Source organism: Strigops habroptila, chromosome Z, assembly GCF_004027225.2.
Source record: "Strigops habroptila isolate Jane chromosome Z, bStrHab1.2.pri, whole genome shotgun sequence".
NCBI lineage: Eukaryota > Metazoa > Chordata > Aves > Psittaciformes > Psittacidae > Strigops > Strigops habroptila.
In genome coordinates, this window is record NC_044302.2 from 51,627,428 (window position 1) to 51,644,418 (window position 16,991).

A 16,991-nucleotide genomic window follows, 5' to 3' on the forward strand; every position below is an offset into this window, starting at 1 on the left:
CACGGATTTTGAACACTTGGAGGATGGAGATTCCACCACTTGCCTGGGAAGCCTGTTCCGATGCCTGACTACCCATAAGACACAGGCCTGCTGGACCGTGGCTTTCTCAAGCATCTCCCAGCAGTAAGCAGAAGCACCTCTCGTACCTGCAAGTACAAGAGGGACGCGCAAGCAGCGCTTTTCTCCCTTGCTGAGCGCATCACCCGCTTGGAAACCACCCTGACGGGAGCCCAGCTTCTCCACACAGCTACTCCCCCACACACTGGGCAGTGCCCCTCCTCGGGGGGCTCCACAGGAACAAGAGGGACGAGCGGCTGGGAGCGTCCGGCTCTGGAAGGGCGGGTGCCAGGACCCCACAGCTTGGTCGCGACGGGCCAGGCCGGGCAGCACGGACGCTGCCCTCACCTCTGCGACCGGGCAAAAGCGGCTCCGGCCCCGGAAGCGTCCCGCGACGCGCGGGGCGGGGCGGGGCGATGCGGGGGGCGTGGCCGCCCGCCCGGGCAGGTACCCCCCGCGCTGCGGTGCCCTGGCCCCGCCCCCCGCAGGCCCCGCCCCTTCCCCTCAGCCGCGGCCGGCGCCGCCGCAGGGGGAGGATGAGGGGGCGCCGCGGCGGGGCTGGTGCCGCAGCCGCGCTCTTCGCCTGAGTATTCCCGGCCGTTCCCCGCGGCCCTCCGCATCGCACCCCGCCGCGCCGCGCCGCCGCCCCGGGGCGGGCCGCCGCGGAGAGTGAATGCCCAGCGCCTGCTTGTCGCCGCCGCCGCCGCCGCCTGGCGTCTAGTGGCCGCCGCCAGTGCAGAGACCCGCGGACGCCATGGGCTGCTGCAGCTCCGCCGCGCAGGTGAGCGGCCCGCGCCCGCCGCCGGACCCAGCTGCCCCTCTGTCGTCCCTTGCTCTCCCGTGTCCTGGCCCTGCTGTTCCGCGCTGCCGGGCTCTCTTACACCCGCAGGCCTGCTGTCCCCCACGGCTGTCCACTTGTCCCCCGTCCCCAGGACTGCCGCTTATGCTGTCCCATTGCCGTGCACCCGGTTCTGCCTCTATAGCCATGCTCTGTGGTGGCCGCGCATCCCGTTTACCCCTCGTAGCCACGCTCTCCCATGGCCGTGCACCACTTTGCTCTCTCCCACTACGGTAGCCCCTACCGTACCTCTCCTATGGCTGTGCATCCCCTTGCTACACCTGTAGCACCGCTCTCCCATGGCTGCGCACTCCTGTGCATCCCCTGTAACCATACTCTCCCCTGGCACTGAACCCGTTGCTTTCCCTTCCCCCTCACGCCCCGCCGTGAGCTCTGCTCTCCCGTGACTGTGGACCGGTTCCTCTCCACTCCTGTAGTTCTGCTCCTTGTGGCTGGCTGTGAGCCCCATGCCTTGGTGCCACGGCACCCCACCCCCCAAGCCTTGGTGCATGTAACTCTGCAGCGTTTTGCTCCCCTCTAAAGCTCTGCTCTTCCACCTTACGCCTATGCACCCCCTGGTTCAGCCCATATAGCCTTGGTCCCACCATGCTACGCACTTCCATCCTCTGCATTGCTCTGCATACTGCTCTGTGCTCTGCTTCCCTTGTGGATCTGCATCATTTTGCCCCTTTTTCCCTCAGCCCTGCTATGGCTTTGCAATCTTTGCCATACCCTGCTCCAATCCCCGGCCATGGCTGCAGCAGCTGCATACCTCTAGTTCTTCCCTGCCATCCCCATACTGCCTTACTACCCTGTCCTGTGCTCCCCACTGCCTCCTCCCCACTGTAGGGAGTGGGGAGCAAAGTCCTCTATGCACCCCCTATATCTCTGCAATTCCTCCCTCCCCCCATTCCTTGCAGCTTTTCCTTTGGGGCCCCTAGAAAGAGGGGCCATCTCATGGGAGGAAACTTGGCACGTCCAGGGCCTCCCCAGTACACTGCCTCTGGAAAGGGAGACAGTTCTAATCCCAACCCCCTTCCCCACTCCATGGCCAAGGGCTCAGGTATCTCCCTGCAACCTTTTTCTTGTGTGTGACCTGCCCCGTGCACATCTCTTATTTCCGAGCTCGGGTTTTCTGTCCTCCCCCTCCCGCACTGCACTACTTTGCCCTTACTGACTCCTCTTTTTTCCCCCAGAGCGGTGCTGCCAAGCAAGGCACAATTGGGAGCTCCACCCAGCGCTCCAGTTTGCGGCTCTGCTTCCTATTTTAACTTTCCTTTTGAACGGCACGACCAGGGCTATTCTGTTTTGGCTCCTTTCTGAAGGCTGTAGGATGAACGATCATGACTAATGCTGTGGCTATGCTTTGCTTGCTTGTAAATGTTAGTTTCTTTTGGCTGTGTCACTTGCGGTGGCTGAATCCAGCTTCCAGCAGACTGCTTATGTGGGAAAGTCCGTCTCTGCTGTCCCAGATGACTCATCACAGAGATGAGTTTTTGTAGCTCATCCGTTCAGGCAGACCCTTTTTTTTTTTTTCTTTTTTATGTAAGGGCTCTGTCCTTCCAATGCAAAACACTGCAGAGCTGTCCAGTTGCAATAGGGAACATCCTTTCCATACAGCAAATTTGCTGCAAAGAGGAAAGCAATCAGCTTTATGGTGCATGAAGAAATGGCTTGAATTTTAGAGAAGGACATATATACCAGATGTTAGGGGAAGATTTAAAAATTGTTTGGTCACTGCAGTAGACTATTGGGAAGATTGTGGAGCCTGTATTGCTTGAGGCTTGCTAAATATATATGTAATATATATATAAATGTTAGATAGGTTTCTGACGGGAATGGCTTAAGGAAAGCTGATACAGACTTGGAGCACTGAGAGTGAAGTTGATGTTTTGAAGTCTTTTCCAACCTTATTTTCTGTGATTCCTATCCACATGGCTTTTCATAACTGTTTAGCAGGCCCTTTGTAGCTCTTCTTTATGAATTTAAGTTGCTGCTCACCATTACATTCTTCCCTTAAATGAAAATGCAGGCACATTTGTGGGTAACATTAGACCAAAAGCAGAAGAAATAGGGGATGGGATGGTTTAAATATCTGGCTTGTTCATAGGTTTCAACTAACTGATTTTGTTGTTCAGTAGAATTTTGTGTTCCCCTGTCAGGGCGTGATGTTAATAGTACGCTACTGAACCTCTTTCATTTGTTTTCCTTAGGTGTGGCAAGATATGGTACAGTGAGCTTTGTATCCTGTGTATGTAACTGAAGTATAAAAAATGGGTGTTTATTTAATTCCCTAACCATAAGCAATTGTGGGTCTCCTCAGGAAATTCAAATCAAAGGCTAGTTGCTGAATATTTTATCAGCAACAGTTTTGTCAGGTATATTGATTGCAGAAACCTTGCTACCAAGAGTACAGCATTATGTGAGAGCCTAATGTCTGTCTTATCCTTCATTTTATCATTAACAATAAATGTTGTGTTCATCTACCATTGTCTTTCTACCTTCCCCTCTGTTATTTCCTCTTAAGGATCCCTTTTCTTGAGCAGGGATCTGTCAGATGTTCTTTCATGCTGCCTCACTTACTTCTTGCTTCTCCCTGCATACCTTCATCTTAGTCTTTGCCATACAGTCTCTCCTCTTATCGTGGACACCTCACCCTCATTCCTTATGACTTTATTTTTCAAGTTGATTTCTCATTAAATTTATTCTTCGGTCTCTGACCTATTTGAGCTTCATCTGCTAATCCCCATTTCTGTTTCTGAGAGAAATTATTACTTTTGTTTTGATTTTGCCAGCCATCTTATCTGATTGCTGCATCTCCATATCCCTTTCTCATGACTGCCACCTCCTCATCTCATTTATGATAATGCACCTACCTATGACTGGTTGTTGAGCATGGCAGATTTCTTTGATGTCTTCTTCCCAACTTGTATTTCATACTCAATAATCGTTTTGGTGTTTGGTTTTTTTTTTTTTTTTGCTTTTTCCCTGAATGCATTTCCCAGTTCCTTTGCTTTGCAGGCTGCCTAGAAATCTGCCTTAGGCTCTTTCCTGTATCTCTTCTGCAGAATCCAAAGGTTTCCAGAGAAAAACTGATTAGAATCGGCATGTTTACCTTTGCTCAGCACTCTTGCCTGCTACTTACAGAGACGGATCCTCATGTTTGCTCTCCGCTTTTATTTCCTTTAGTGGTTTAGTCTGACTTCAAAGCCCCATTCGTTCAATTTTTCTGTTTTAATTCCAAATTTCTGGGTTTTACCTCTTGCTGCCATCTTGCTCCCTTCCTAATTTTATTCTGAGTTATGATCCTCCATCCTTAAAGCTGACAGTTAACTATAGTCTGCTTCCCTTCTTTTCCAAAGTACCAAACTGAATAATTTACATTTGTGGTCATACATTCTCTCCTCTTTCATTGTACTATTCCAGTCCCGGTTCTGTGTGCTGCTGAAATTGCCTTCATTAAGATCTGTACAGGCTCCTTCTGGCCAAGTTGCAAGGATTCCTGTCCTTTCTTGCACTCTTTGATCTGTATTGCTTTCAATACTATCTGTAATCCTCTGCCACTTGATGTCTTATTCTTCCTGGACTTCTGTAGTAGTGTCCTCTTGTTTTTCACTGCCTTCTACTTTCCGATGATTGTTTCTTTTCCTCTACTGCTGTCTATGCTTGTACTTCCACTCTTCCCCCACTTTTGTTAACTTACCTCCTTTCATTACCAGATTTTTCGACTGTTAATTGTTTTGATTTGAACTGTTAAGAGTGATGTTAACTTAATACAACCATATTGGATTTTCTTCCAGGTGTGCACATTCTTTCCTGTTGTTCTGCTGCTTTGTTACTTGTTGAGGTGCTTCAATCTGGAATACTTCTTTCCAGTGTATTTCTTTTTTCCATTTCAGGCTTATTCCATGTTCACATGAAGTACTTCCACTTTTCCTGGTGTAGTATCTTCTGGGATTTGCACTTGTTCTTTATTGTCACAACTAGTGTTCTTGTTTACCTGTTGTTCTTTTTTGATGTTAACAACTGCGTCATTCTCTTTGTTTCTTCAGGGGCTTTTGCTGTTCTCTGCTTACTTAGGAGGACTTAGCTGTATCTTTTTGTGTCTCTGGACTCTCACCATCTTGAACCTTGAGCTTGTTGGGAAAACCATGTGCAATGTCAGCTTCATATTGCAGTTGTTGTTTCAGAGCAGTGTATGTACTCTTCATTAATTACCATGGCCAGATCCTCCTAAAACTTCTTTGAACTGTAGTTTGGCCAAAGTGTGCCGACCTATATGAGATTAAAACCTTGTAAAGGACGGAAGGAAAAAAAACCCCAAACCAACCCAAAACCAAAACCCGAACACCTCTGTGCATCTCCTGTCTTGCAGTGCTGTTGGTTATCAATACCTTCATGTGGTTTCAGTCAACTGTCCTCCCTTGCCATGTCTTTATCATGAGCTTCTCAAGATGGGTGCTTCTGTCTAGGTGCAAATCTTTTACCATGGATCTGCTATGCAACAAAGCTTAGAAAGTTTCTACCTGGTTTTGATACAGGTAGTTTTTTTTGTTGTGCCATTTTGGAAAGGATCTTCCCTTCCTGAGTGTTGGGATCTTTTGAGTGAACGGTGCTGTAGCTTCGAAATGATAGAATAATCAATTTTCTTTCAAATCTTTAGTTTCATTAAAGAAGAAAAATGAAATCTGCAGTTGAGTGGCAGTACTCTCTTCCATTTCTTTTCATTCTTTTCCTTCATCAGTGGTATTTTCTGCTATCACAGCATTAGTCCATTATAAAACTGGATTTGCAGGAGATAACTGTTGGAGTTAATCACTCCGATGTCACCATAAGTATTAGGCTATGCTATAAATCTGTTGGATTGAAGTAATTCATGTAGGGTTTGGGGGTTTTTTGTTGTTGGTTGGTTTGTTTGTTTTTTAAGCAAGCAAACTTACCGTTCAGTGTAACTCGGATTGCTCTACTGATTGAGTTTATAGCACCACTCCATAAATTTCATGTTACTCTATGTGAGGGGACAGAATTTCATAGTTCATGAAGGGGAACAAACTGGGGGGAGGAGTAGACCTTAAATTGCTTTCTGTTAGAGTAATTGTTATACAGAATCCATCCTTCCTTTCTGCTCTTACGCAGTTGAATTCAAGTGGCTGATTGTAGTTAAAAGGCCTTTGCTTTATCAAGATGTTACAGGAAGCAAGGCAACTTAGTGACATCTTTGTGTTGGGACAGTGAAATACTGTGCATGTTTGTTTTATCCTTACAGTTTTGTATGTTTGTGGCTTAATCTGAGATATGTGTGAGGCTTAAAATCTTGATGAAAATTAGAGACATGACTGGGATAAACAAAGCACATGTTCTTCTTGATCGTCTTACAGGTGGCCTTGGTTTTTACAAAACTAAAAGGACTTCCCATTATAAGAGGAGACGAAGACAGATCATCCATTAACTTTCCCTTGAGCGTCTGCTGTCAAAGCAACACAGAATAAATCTGGAATTCCTAACTTTAAAAAACAATTCATAGTTCTGATTAAATGTCTCTTCTGAACTGCTATGGACAATAAAGACCATTAATTGTACTTCAGCAATATCTTCAGTTGTCAGAGGTTCTTGCAGCCAAATGAATATAGGGGGTGTCAAAATATGCCTGTTTCATGGTGGGTGTGGGTATGATCATGTATGAAGAGCAGCTGAGTAATGGTGTTGATGGGCAGAAACAGAATGAGTTGTGAATTCTACTTCCAGGAGCTAGGAAGCTTGATTTCCTTTTCAACACACTGACAGTAGATGAAGCTTCCGTTCTAGCCTCTGGCAAGCAGATAGAGTATGAAGGATGAAGAGTATAAGCAGGATCCAAGAACAGTGTTAATGATTCAGGCATCTCATAAAGTTGTTGAGTACTTTTTGTATTTCTGGCCTGTGAGCTCTATTCATTTCCTGTGAAGCATGAGGTGTCCTTTTACAAATGCTGTCACAAGCAACTGCACAACCTGTGCAAATAATTCCTTTTGATCTTAATGTAGAAAGAAATGTTTCAACTACATAGATGCTTGTAAGTATTCTTTCAAACTCCTTGAGCTTTTCCCACTGAGGACTAGCTTCTTCTGAAGTTCAGGCTATCTTTCAGTTGTGACACATCTTAAAAGGTTTTAAGTAGCACATTATTTCCTTTACTTTGTCAGGTAACTCAAATATTGACTTTTTTTTTTTTTGGTTTGTTTTTTTAAGCACTTCAAGAAGTGGTAGTTTGGATTAAGAACCAACATGTGACATTGCATTCTTACAAGATTTGATTTTGATAAAGTGAGAACAGTTTTGGAAAAAATTGATTCTCTTTCATTGTTAATAGTGAATACTAAATCCAAAGCTTATGTTATTGTTACTGTATTATTATATATTACTGGAACTATTAGCAGCTAGAATGCTGTCAGCCGTCAGACTCTTAGGTTAGTAATTGTGAGAGTATATTCAGTATCATTCACCTGACTGCTCTTATTTTTCATTATGAAGAAATTACGATGGTTGTTACGCAGTGAAGTTGTCAACTGTCTTTATGCTGTTTACTCTAAAGACAAGCTTGCGCTAATTGTGTATGCCTTTTTCTCCTTTGGGCTGACTATTATTTTTGTTCCTTTGAACTTACTTCAGTGGTTTCTTTTGTGAAAATCAAAATTTGCAAACCAACTTGACAGAAACTGGGATTCTGCTTTAATATGATTTCAACACCCAGTGTGTTGTGCACTGCAAGAATAGGAGATGATTGCAGTATATAGGCAAGCTGAGATTCCATACTGCATTTTTACATGCTAGTTTCTATCTGTCGCTGTTTTAACCAGTGATGCTAGAATATGGTCGAACGTTATGTCAAGCAGAACACGGGCACTTGTGCCTGGATATCGTGTCATAATAAAGGTCATGTAGTTAAGCAGCTGCTTACAACAGAAATGAACTCTGGCCTAATGTATCCCCAGATACATTATTTGACTGAGGAAGAGATCTCTGAATGTCGTGTACAGATCTGTAGAAACAAAACAGGAAACCCATTAAAGTATTATGTTCAAGGTCATAATAGCCATCTCCTGGGAATGCTTTGTCAGACTCCCCCTAGCTTGCTATGAAAAACTGCAAAATCATAGAATGGTTAGGGTTGGAAAGGACCTTAAGATCAGCTAGTTCCAATCCCCCTGCCATGGGTTGGAACTAGATGATCTTAAGGTCCAATTGCCTACTTGTAAGAAAGTATGCTTACGTAATAAGCTAAGGGCTTGACACATCATTTACCTTTCCATTCTCCTCCCACCCTTTCTTTCATAAACCAGACAAAGCCTTCTTAGCTTTAGTTCCTCTTAATCTAATACGCTTTCAGGGTACTCAAGCACTGCCCTCTTTTTGTAATCCTGAGTGGTTTTCTTTTCGTGTTATGCCAGAATTTTTAACCTGTAAGTTGGGATTTTATATTTAAGAAGTGATGTAAGCTTTCCTCCTGAATATAAGCTGAAACTTTTCATCTTTGTTAGAGCAAATGGGGGGAAAAGGGTTCTGAGAAGTTTTTGTTGTGCTCATGACATCCTTTTAAATATAACTGAGTATGGCTATTGGCTTCTCAGTTTCCATCACAGCTCTTTTGACTTTTGTACACAGCGATACAGAAGAATGTACGCAGCCGATGAATGCAACAGTTAGTTCATAGTGTTCAGTGTAGTGCCGTAAGGACCATATTTGTGTTGACATGTGCAAATATGAGCCTCAAACCTTGCAGAACCCTCCATCAAATAAGCCTTCCTTTGCCTTTGAAAGGTAGGAACTTCTTCTGCAAGATTGTAGATGCAATAGAAAAAGACACGATTTTATGATTTTCAATTGACAAACCCATTTGAATGTAGGATGCATTGTGAAAGAATACTTAGCAAGCTGCTATGAATATCTCTAGTGTTATTTTTCACAGCAGTACTGTGCAGGCCGCAAGCTCTTAGAGAGCTGTGATGTTTTTGGTCTTGCATTCTGGCTTTAGACACTCGAAAAGGGTGAAAAGTTCTTTTAGAGAAAATTGCTCATCTCACATGAAGAGAGTGCAAAGAACAGGGGCAGCGCTTCCTATGGAATGTCCTTTATGTTTTGTGGAGACCATCAATGTCTTTTGTGGAGACCATCAATGGGTTGTCTTTTTTTTTCTTCTGATAATGTTAGATTGTGATAAAAGCTAATGCGTTTGGAAGCAAAGTGTCTATTGTACTTGGACAATATTTTACCAGTGCAAAGCTTTAAAATATTTTGTAATGTGGGACTTGCAGTCTCTTAGTAAGAATAAAATCTGAGAATCTGTTAAACAGGTTGGTACACAAGTAGAAAATACAGTGTGATAAAGTAACTTGGTAGGTGCAAAATATCTTTAGAAGGGAAATTTTTTTTTCTTTTTCGGTTGGTTTTTTTTCCTTGTTGGTTTTGGGTTTTTTTTTTGTTTGTTTGTTTTTTGTTTTTGTTTTGGGGCTTTTTGTTACCCCCCCTCCCCCGGTTGTTTTTTTTCCTTCCCCTTCCCCCACATGACTGCTTTTTACTAATGATTAAGAACCGTGGAAGTTCCAAACATGCATTGAAATTGGTATTTTAGTCCCCTGAAAAATATTGCTGTGCTATTTGTAGTGTCCTTCTTTACTGCTGCTTTCAGATAAGTACTTAACAATGGGTAATGAGAAAAAGAAACAATAGCTAAATACTTTGAGGGTTAAAAACTGGACTTTTGTGTGCAGATGGCTTTATTTTTAAACTTCAAAACATCAGCAGGTGTGCTGATCATGTCAGCTCTTTATTTAATCAGCTGTGTTATGTTTCAAGATAAATATTTAAGTTGTAGACTGAGGTGGAAGCATGTAATAACGGAGTTTTAAAAGCAATGTTTAAGTTGACTGAAAAGATGAGTAGAAGATGATATACAACACAACATATGTCAGATTCATAAGTGAAGTCTCCACCTCTGAGTTTTCAGGGTAAACATCTTTATATTACACAATCAGTAATGTTTGAAGTGCTGTCTTGTGTGCTCTTGTGTGCTTGTGTGGATAACTTTAAAGCAGCATTACACCATCAGAAAACTTTTCCTAGCAGGAACTCTGAGTTTCATACTTGCAAAGAATAGCTGCATCTTTTCAGTGGACAAGGGGTTGGAGAAATGGTGATGTAGAGCTATTAGGGAAATAAGCATGTGGGTGCTTGGATGTAAAGTGCTGGCATATGGCTTTCAGTAAAATCCAAAAGCGTGACTAATGTCTGCTTTGCAGTAGATTGAAAAATAAAGTGTTTTTGAATGAGATTGAAGCAGAAATTCCACAAAAATGGGTGTTAGACACCACTGTGATTTGCATGTTCTATAATGCAGTCGCTCTTGGAATTGCCCCATTGTTTGGGCTTGTTAACTAGAGGATAATGTCATCATGGAGAGTACTTGCAGGGAACAGTGTGTGATGTTTTCCTTCCTTTCTAGAGATGACTGCCACTTGTAGCTCTAATAGTATTAAAGTGACAAGCTCACTTGCCCCTGGAAGTGGAAGACATAGCTGTGGTTCTGTAAGTCGGGGGGAATTCAAACATCTGCCTCCCAGGAAAATGCTATCATTGGCAAGCTGCATGGGGTAGGAGCTATACTGCTCTTCCCCAGGGGTAGATCCAGGACAAGTGTACTCTAAGAATTTTTATTATGTGTTTATGGAGATAGTTTTATTGATATGGTGTAGTTCATCCTTTCAGTGAACTGGTACAGGTTAGTGAAGTAAAAATCTGGGTTTGCTGGTGTGTTTTCCTCCTCTAGTAATGGAGGCATACCAATAATTTGCTGTATAATAATCAGTTTTATTGTGAATCTGAGAGAATCATCTGAATTCATGATAAACTGCAGTAAGCTGCTGCTTGGTGCTGTGTCTGAACACCTGTATGTCATACACAGGAAGTCTGTAGGTAGTGACGAGCGTTTTAACTAGGGCAACTTTGCACAGTATTCTTAGGCTTCACCATGCTGTAAACTAAGGGTTTTCTATAAAGAATTGTAAGATAGCAGATGAAGTAATTAACTGAACATAGTTTTAACACTTCAGGACTTTGCTTTGTGCCCTTAGAGTGCATTCACCTCATGAAGATTTTATATGGAGAGCTAGTTTGAGTTGCGACTTTTGTCCTCAGAGATGTACTTGTGTGGGGAAGGGAGTGTGGTTTTGAGGGAGGTTTAGATTTTTGGGGCATTTTTTTAGCAACAGTGTCATCCAATCTTCAGAGTAACAGAAGATCCTAGAATAATTAGACTTCATTCTCCTTAGACGTAATAACAGAGATGTTCATGTTGACACTGTCAGGGACTCTAAGACTGTTTATTTGTGAAGGTATTAGAAAATGTGCAAGTATTTTCCCTCCCTCTCAGTGTGCATACTTTTCTGCAGTGTATGTAACACGTTAGAAGTTCCCTAATGCTTTTGTTTGAAAATGTGAACCAACTTGCTAGATTTTAATTGTATCTTCTGATGTTTTACGCACTTTTCAGTCATTACCTATTACGTTGACAGTGTATGCAGAGAAATGCTCTGTATTTCATGAATTAAGTTGCTGATTCATGTTTATAGTGAGACACATTTGAACTATACCTGTAATGGGTATCACGTATGTTTTAACCACTTTGTGGTTAAACCACTTTTTGAACACTTTTGTGGTCAAAATTCTTTTCAGGTGCAATATATTGGTCGTCTTACAATTGTCTGACATCCATAGCAAAAGAAGAGGAATGGCTAATAGCTTCATTTGATGTCAAAATGGTTGCAGCTGCTTATGGAATAGGGGACTTATGTCTTGTTTTTATGTCTTGCTTTGGGTTGGAGCAATCCAAAACCATCCGAAACTATTAGTGCTTGGGGTCAAGATTAATTTCCTCTTCCTCTTTAGGCTTTAGAATTAAGATCTGTTCAGAGGTTGAAGAAGTTTCATTAGGACAATATACAGTTGGTACTAGTGCTTCTCTTAAAACAGCTGAGTGGTATAGAAAGGTGTGCCATGTCTTGGACAGAAAAATGCGATGCTGTCTGGTAAACTGTAGAATTATGTTCTTATGATGGAAGCATTTTGGTAAACTAGTAAATTGTTCCTCTCTTTTATAGGTGGTATGCTTCATGCTAAAGGCTGGCATGTGATTGGGAGTGTTCTTTAGCTTGTAAAGATAGGTTAAATGAGTAAATGACAATTTCTAGAGTGGGTGACTTCTTGGTGACAACCTCTTTAACCTGGCTTTCCTGTTTCCCAAGGAGAACTCAAGAGTGGACCATGCCTTACATGTCATTTTGTGGTGTGCACAGTATGACAAATGGACCCACCAATTCTGAAGCATTGAACTTGCATTGTAGGTGTAAAGTGACTGCAGTATGTACTCACTGTGCTATTAGGATAAACTGAATGCTGTTTCTGCAGTCGAATCTGCACTTTTTCAGAACCAGCCTTCCTTTTAGGAAAGGTAGGTTCTGCAAGAATTCGTGACAGTTTCCAACAAAAGATCCAGTCAGGATGAGTATCCTTTTTTACCTCTAAGGACTGTTTATTAATGCTATGTGCATACTGTAGCTATTTGTCTGCTATGTAGATAGGTAGCTACACAGTCATTTCTGAATTCCTTGATTTACGCATACAAACAGCAGTCATTTCTGTTTACTCTGCAGTATTGAGCTGCCGTCACATATACTCTGAATCTAGATGTTACATCAAGGTGATAAAGGGAAACGAAAGGGAATATAGTTAGATGAATATGGTTCTTAAGATGGGTTTTTGTAAAAAATTATCTTAAACTGAGACATCAGTAGTAATATCCTTGAGGATTTATGAAAGTACAATAAAAACTATCCTTTCATTTAAAAAGAATAAAACCCTGAAATACTTGCAACCCCAAATTTTCTGTATCTTCTCATAATTGTCTCAACTGGTTAGAAATTAGAACAATCAATATTCCAAGTTTTTGTACCATGACTGCAGAGAGAAAAACCCCACCTAAATGAACTAAAGGTAATTGAAAAGTTAACTTACATAATCCTTTTGTAGTAGTTTAAACTACTGGTAATTTATGTTGGTTTTTTGGTGGGGTGTTTTTTTTTTGTTGTTGTTGGTTTTTTTTGTTGTGGTGGTTTTTTTTTTTTTTTTTTAGAAGTCCACCTTTTGCTTCTTCAGGAAACTACTTGTTCCCTTTTCCCAATAACTCTTAAAAATCATTGATCCAACTTAGCTAACTTGGCAGTGATAGCTAAGTCAGCAGTGATAGCTGATTCAAAGATTCAATTGTGTTCCAGTGAGCTTAGTGAAAGATTGAGGTTGAAACACTGTTTCAGAGAAAGGAGGTGTAACAAAGCTGAGTTACTCTTAAATACCAGAAAACCTCAATGAGAAGAAAAAAAAATAAAAATCAGGAATTGTTTCTGCTGCATGAAGGACTGTGATCAGAACTTTCCCTTTGTTAGATCAGAGGAATCTGATTGTACTGTGCAGAAAGACCAAAGGAAATCAATCTTAACTAGTTCCATGGCATTTAGAACTACTGATTTGTTTTCTAGCTGGGTTCTGTGCTTAAAAAACCAAAATAAACCCATATCCCACTGAAAACATTAGTCACAGACACCATTTTGAGGAATAAATGGGAGCACAGATACTCATGCGTAACAGTGTTTAACTGACAGCCTAACAGTAGTTCTGTGAAAGGAAGATGCATCTAAAATTTTCTTCAATTTTGTAGATGATCTTAGGGAGGAAATCTTGTAAAGGGCAAATTGCTGTCGTGATTGAGATATTAAAAACTGGAAAGGTAGATGTAATGTAGAAGGGAGACTAAGGGCTAGAAGCTGTTAAAAATTTGGTGTGTGTTGGTGAGGGGAGAGTAATGAATAGGTTTGTTTGTGAATTTATCCAGTCTTTAAGGAAAGGCCAGGTAACTAATGAAATGTAAATGGTGAAAGCAGTGGTGACGTTTTTGTACATGAGAGCTGTGTCTGGCAGTACTGTAACCCACCAGCTGAGCCAACATAAGTTTCAGAAATCGTAAATGGTCTGAGTCACATCCTTGAGCATGGTATGAGCTGCTAAGGGGGGAATGGGTCAAATGCTGAAGTGCCTGAGTACGCTAAGATCTGAAAAAACTTTGTAAATCTAGGCCTGATTGTTTAGATGGGTGAGTAACAATGCCATGTCTTGTATTCAGTATTCAATAGAAAAAAAGTGGCCATTTCTAAGCGTAGGAAGTACAAAAGCTTTTTCTCAATGTCTGCAAATGGAAAATTGGATATTTTGCAGCATCTTTGTCTTGTGTTAGAACCAGGCTGAAAGAAAAAGAAAACTAAACCAAAAGAACTTACTGCTTTTCAAGAGGGAATGCCAAAATGTGTACATTTCAACTTTCCTGTCGTACTCTGTTATTTTTGACTTGAAGTGGAATGAATTTAAATGAATGCTGAAGTAGAAGAATATTGGGTCACTATGTTTCATCTGCATGTAAGATTTTATCTAGTGTTACTTACAAGTAGAGGTAGTGAACAATTTGTCCTGTATGTGTACCTTCAAGGATTTTGGAGCACCTGCACTTGAAAGCCTTCTCCTGAGCCAGAAGAGCATAGCTCATGTAACTGGTATCTCATGAAGTTTAACTCTGTTTAGCTTTGCTGGCTGTGAATGTTTTTTAAAATGTTGTCTTCTCTGGGCTTTCTTAACAGTATGTCTGGTAGTCCTAGAGTTAGATTAGCAGTTTGCAAGGCTGCTCTTCCTTATGACTAGTGAATCTCCCTATAGGATTTTGATGGGACATACTTCATCATGGGTCTCTTCTGGAACTTGTTTTGGGCTGAAAAAATGTGAGAGTTATATTTGTCTGTTCTGGTTTGGTTTAATTTTTTGTCCTTAACTACCTGAATGAAACTATGACTGTATTCTTATGACTTCTGTGTTCATATGCAAATCATAATAGTCCCATACTCTCCAGTTGCTAGCTTAAACTCACTAGCTGAAATAAAGCCTAGCATCTAACCTCTCCCTGCCTCTCCTTTTCATACAGTGGATGTTATTGAGACCAGTTATTCACTGGGCTGTCCTTAATTAAGCCCATCTGTCTCAGTAGCAGCTTCATTTTCTTCTTCCCAAAGCATACGATCACCACAAGATTTCAGGATTTCTTTCTGCTGCCTTTCTCATGATGTTGCAACATCCTCTGCTGATGGCAAATTCCATCTTATCCTGATCTTACTCACATCTTTGCTACTTACCCACAGCTTGATTGTCCATATGTATGGTACTGCAGATGTTCTTTACTTGGCTTCTTGCTTCAATCACATCACTCCCAAATTTTACATTGCATGAGACATTTTGTGTTTAAAAAAAATTGGCTGTATCTCTTTGTGTCTCTAGTTTCCTGCTCACATGCTGTATTTTTGCACTTTTTTGTGCTCTTATGTGTGTGTTGCACTCTGGCTGGGGCAGGTGAGTGCTTATATGGTAGCATCCAGTACAAATATTACCAGTAACAGTGAAAGTGGTAACCATTGGTTTTGTGCTATGCTGATACCTGTAAAGAAGCATACTATAGTATGCAGAAGAGATGGAAATTCAGACTTGCTGTTTGATCCTGCAAAGGTATATTTTTAGAAGTGGCAGGGAGAATGAAATCTGGAGGGGGGTGGTTCTGTGTTTGTTTTGAAGTGGTTAGATGCAATGACCACCAAGAAAATAGCCCCTTTTTATTTTGTGTTTCCGTACAAGCACTTGCAGTCTTGAGAGCTACTCGGAGCTACTCCTGTGTAGCTCCAAGTTCAACTAGAAAAGCCAACATCTAATGTGCTAGCATTCTTCATGCTTCTCTTCTGCAAGAGAAAGTCTAACTTTAGACACCCAACTTTTTAGATGTGGTATTAAGACATAATTGTAAAACTGTGCCACACCCAACAGTTTTGATTTTTTTTTGAGAAGCTTTGAGTTTGCTAAGTCTTCTACAAAATGGACATGTGTAATCTTCTGAACACAATCATTTGGGTTCTTGAGTAAATAACTCTTAAAATCAGCACAGAAGAGCTATTATGGGCAGGAAAAGTGTTTCCAACCTGCAAGTTTGGAAACTTGCAGGTTTGGAAACTTGGAGACACAGGCTCTTTTGCCTGCTTTCCACTCTTGAATGATAGCGCTCCTGTTAATTTGTGGTGTCATTAACAGTGCACAGATATTCCTGTCCTTTATTAATGACAAAAATATCCATAGAGAGCATAGCATAAATTATGACATCTCTGTTTTAAGAGAAAACCTGAATAAAGTAATTTTCAAAAATTTTCTTTTCCTCTACGTTCTTTAGCTTTCTTGCATCAGCAAATACTGAATGCTTTTAGAGGAAAGGCTGAAATGGATAGAAGTGCTGATTTTGGATTGCAGGCAAGGCATGCCTGCTAAAATTTTACGGTATTTCAGTTAAAATGGAGGCAAAACATAGTTTCTGGGCTGCAAAACAAACATCTGTTAGACCTTATGTTGACCATAGATTAGCAACTTGTCTTGCCTAAGCATGAATATCATGGTCTAAGTAAACATCTAAGGGTATAAAGTGAACAGGGAGTAATCAGTAGAGAGATACAGACATCAGCAGGAAAGATGAGGATGAAAGGTGTGAAGCTATGGAAGAAGATTCAGTGGGAATCCAGAATACAAGGAAGCAACTGAGAAGAAAGCAGTAGATAGATAATGGCAGCCAGCTTGGGTTGTAGCAAGGTCTAGAGAGAAGAAAGATTGGACAGGATATTGGAGCAGGGTGTTTTCCAAAAGATGTATAATTTCCTACCCTGTTAGCATGCTAGGTGGTTCACTTGGAGCTCGGTAAGTATCTAGTGCCCTATGAGTTGCCGCCAAGAGTGCTTTTTGTTTAAAATAATTTCCCCCACCTTCTTAAAGTATGTTTTGGAGCAGAGTAAAGCCTATGGACACAGAATGAATTCTTCTGTGTAACCTTCTAATTATATGCTGCACTATGGCATTCAAGTTTCTTTTTGATGTACAAATTGCAGTCCACTTGGTAAATAAAATGGATTACTTATGGTAAGTGTTACCAGTCAGACAACCT

At 41.5% G+C, this 16,991-nt stretch overlaps 1 protein-coding gene across 2 annotated transcripts in view; it reads left to right on the forward strand.

Annotated features, from left to right (window-relative positions):
- Positions 1 to 582: 582 nt before the first annotated feature.
- SLC44A1 (solute carrier family 44 member 1) overlaps positions 583 to 16,991 on the forward strand; it is a 69,989-nt gene continuing 53,580 nt past the window's right edge. For both annotated transcript variants that reach the window (XM_030469981.1, XM_030469982.1), the window contains exon 1: positions 583 to 838. In XM_030469981.1, coding sequence (XP_030325841.1) covers positions 812 to 838 — 27 coding nt within the window. In that variant the 5' untranslated portion in view covers positions 583 to 811. The remainder of the gene's footprint in view (positions 839 to 16,991) is intronic.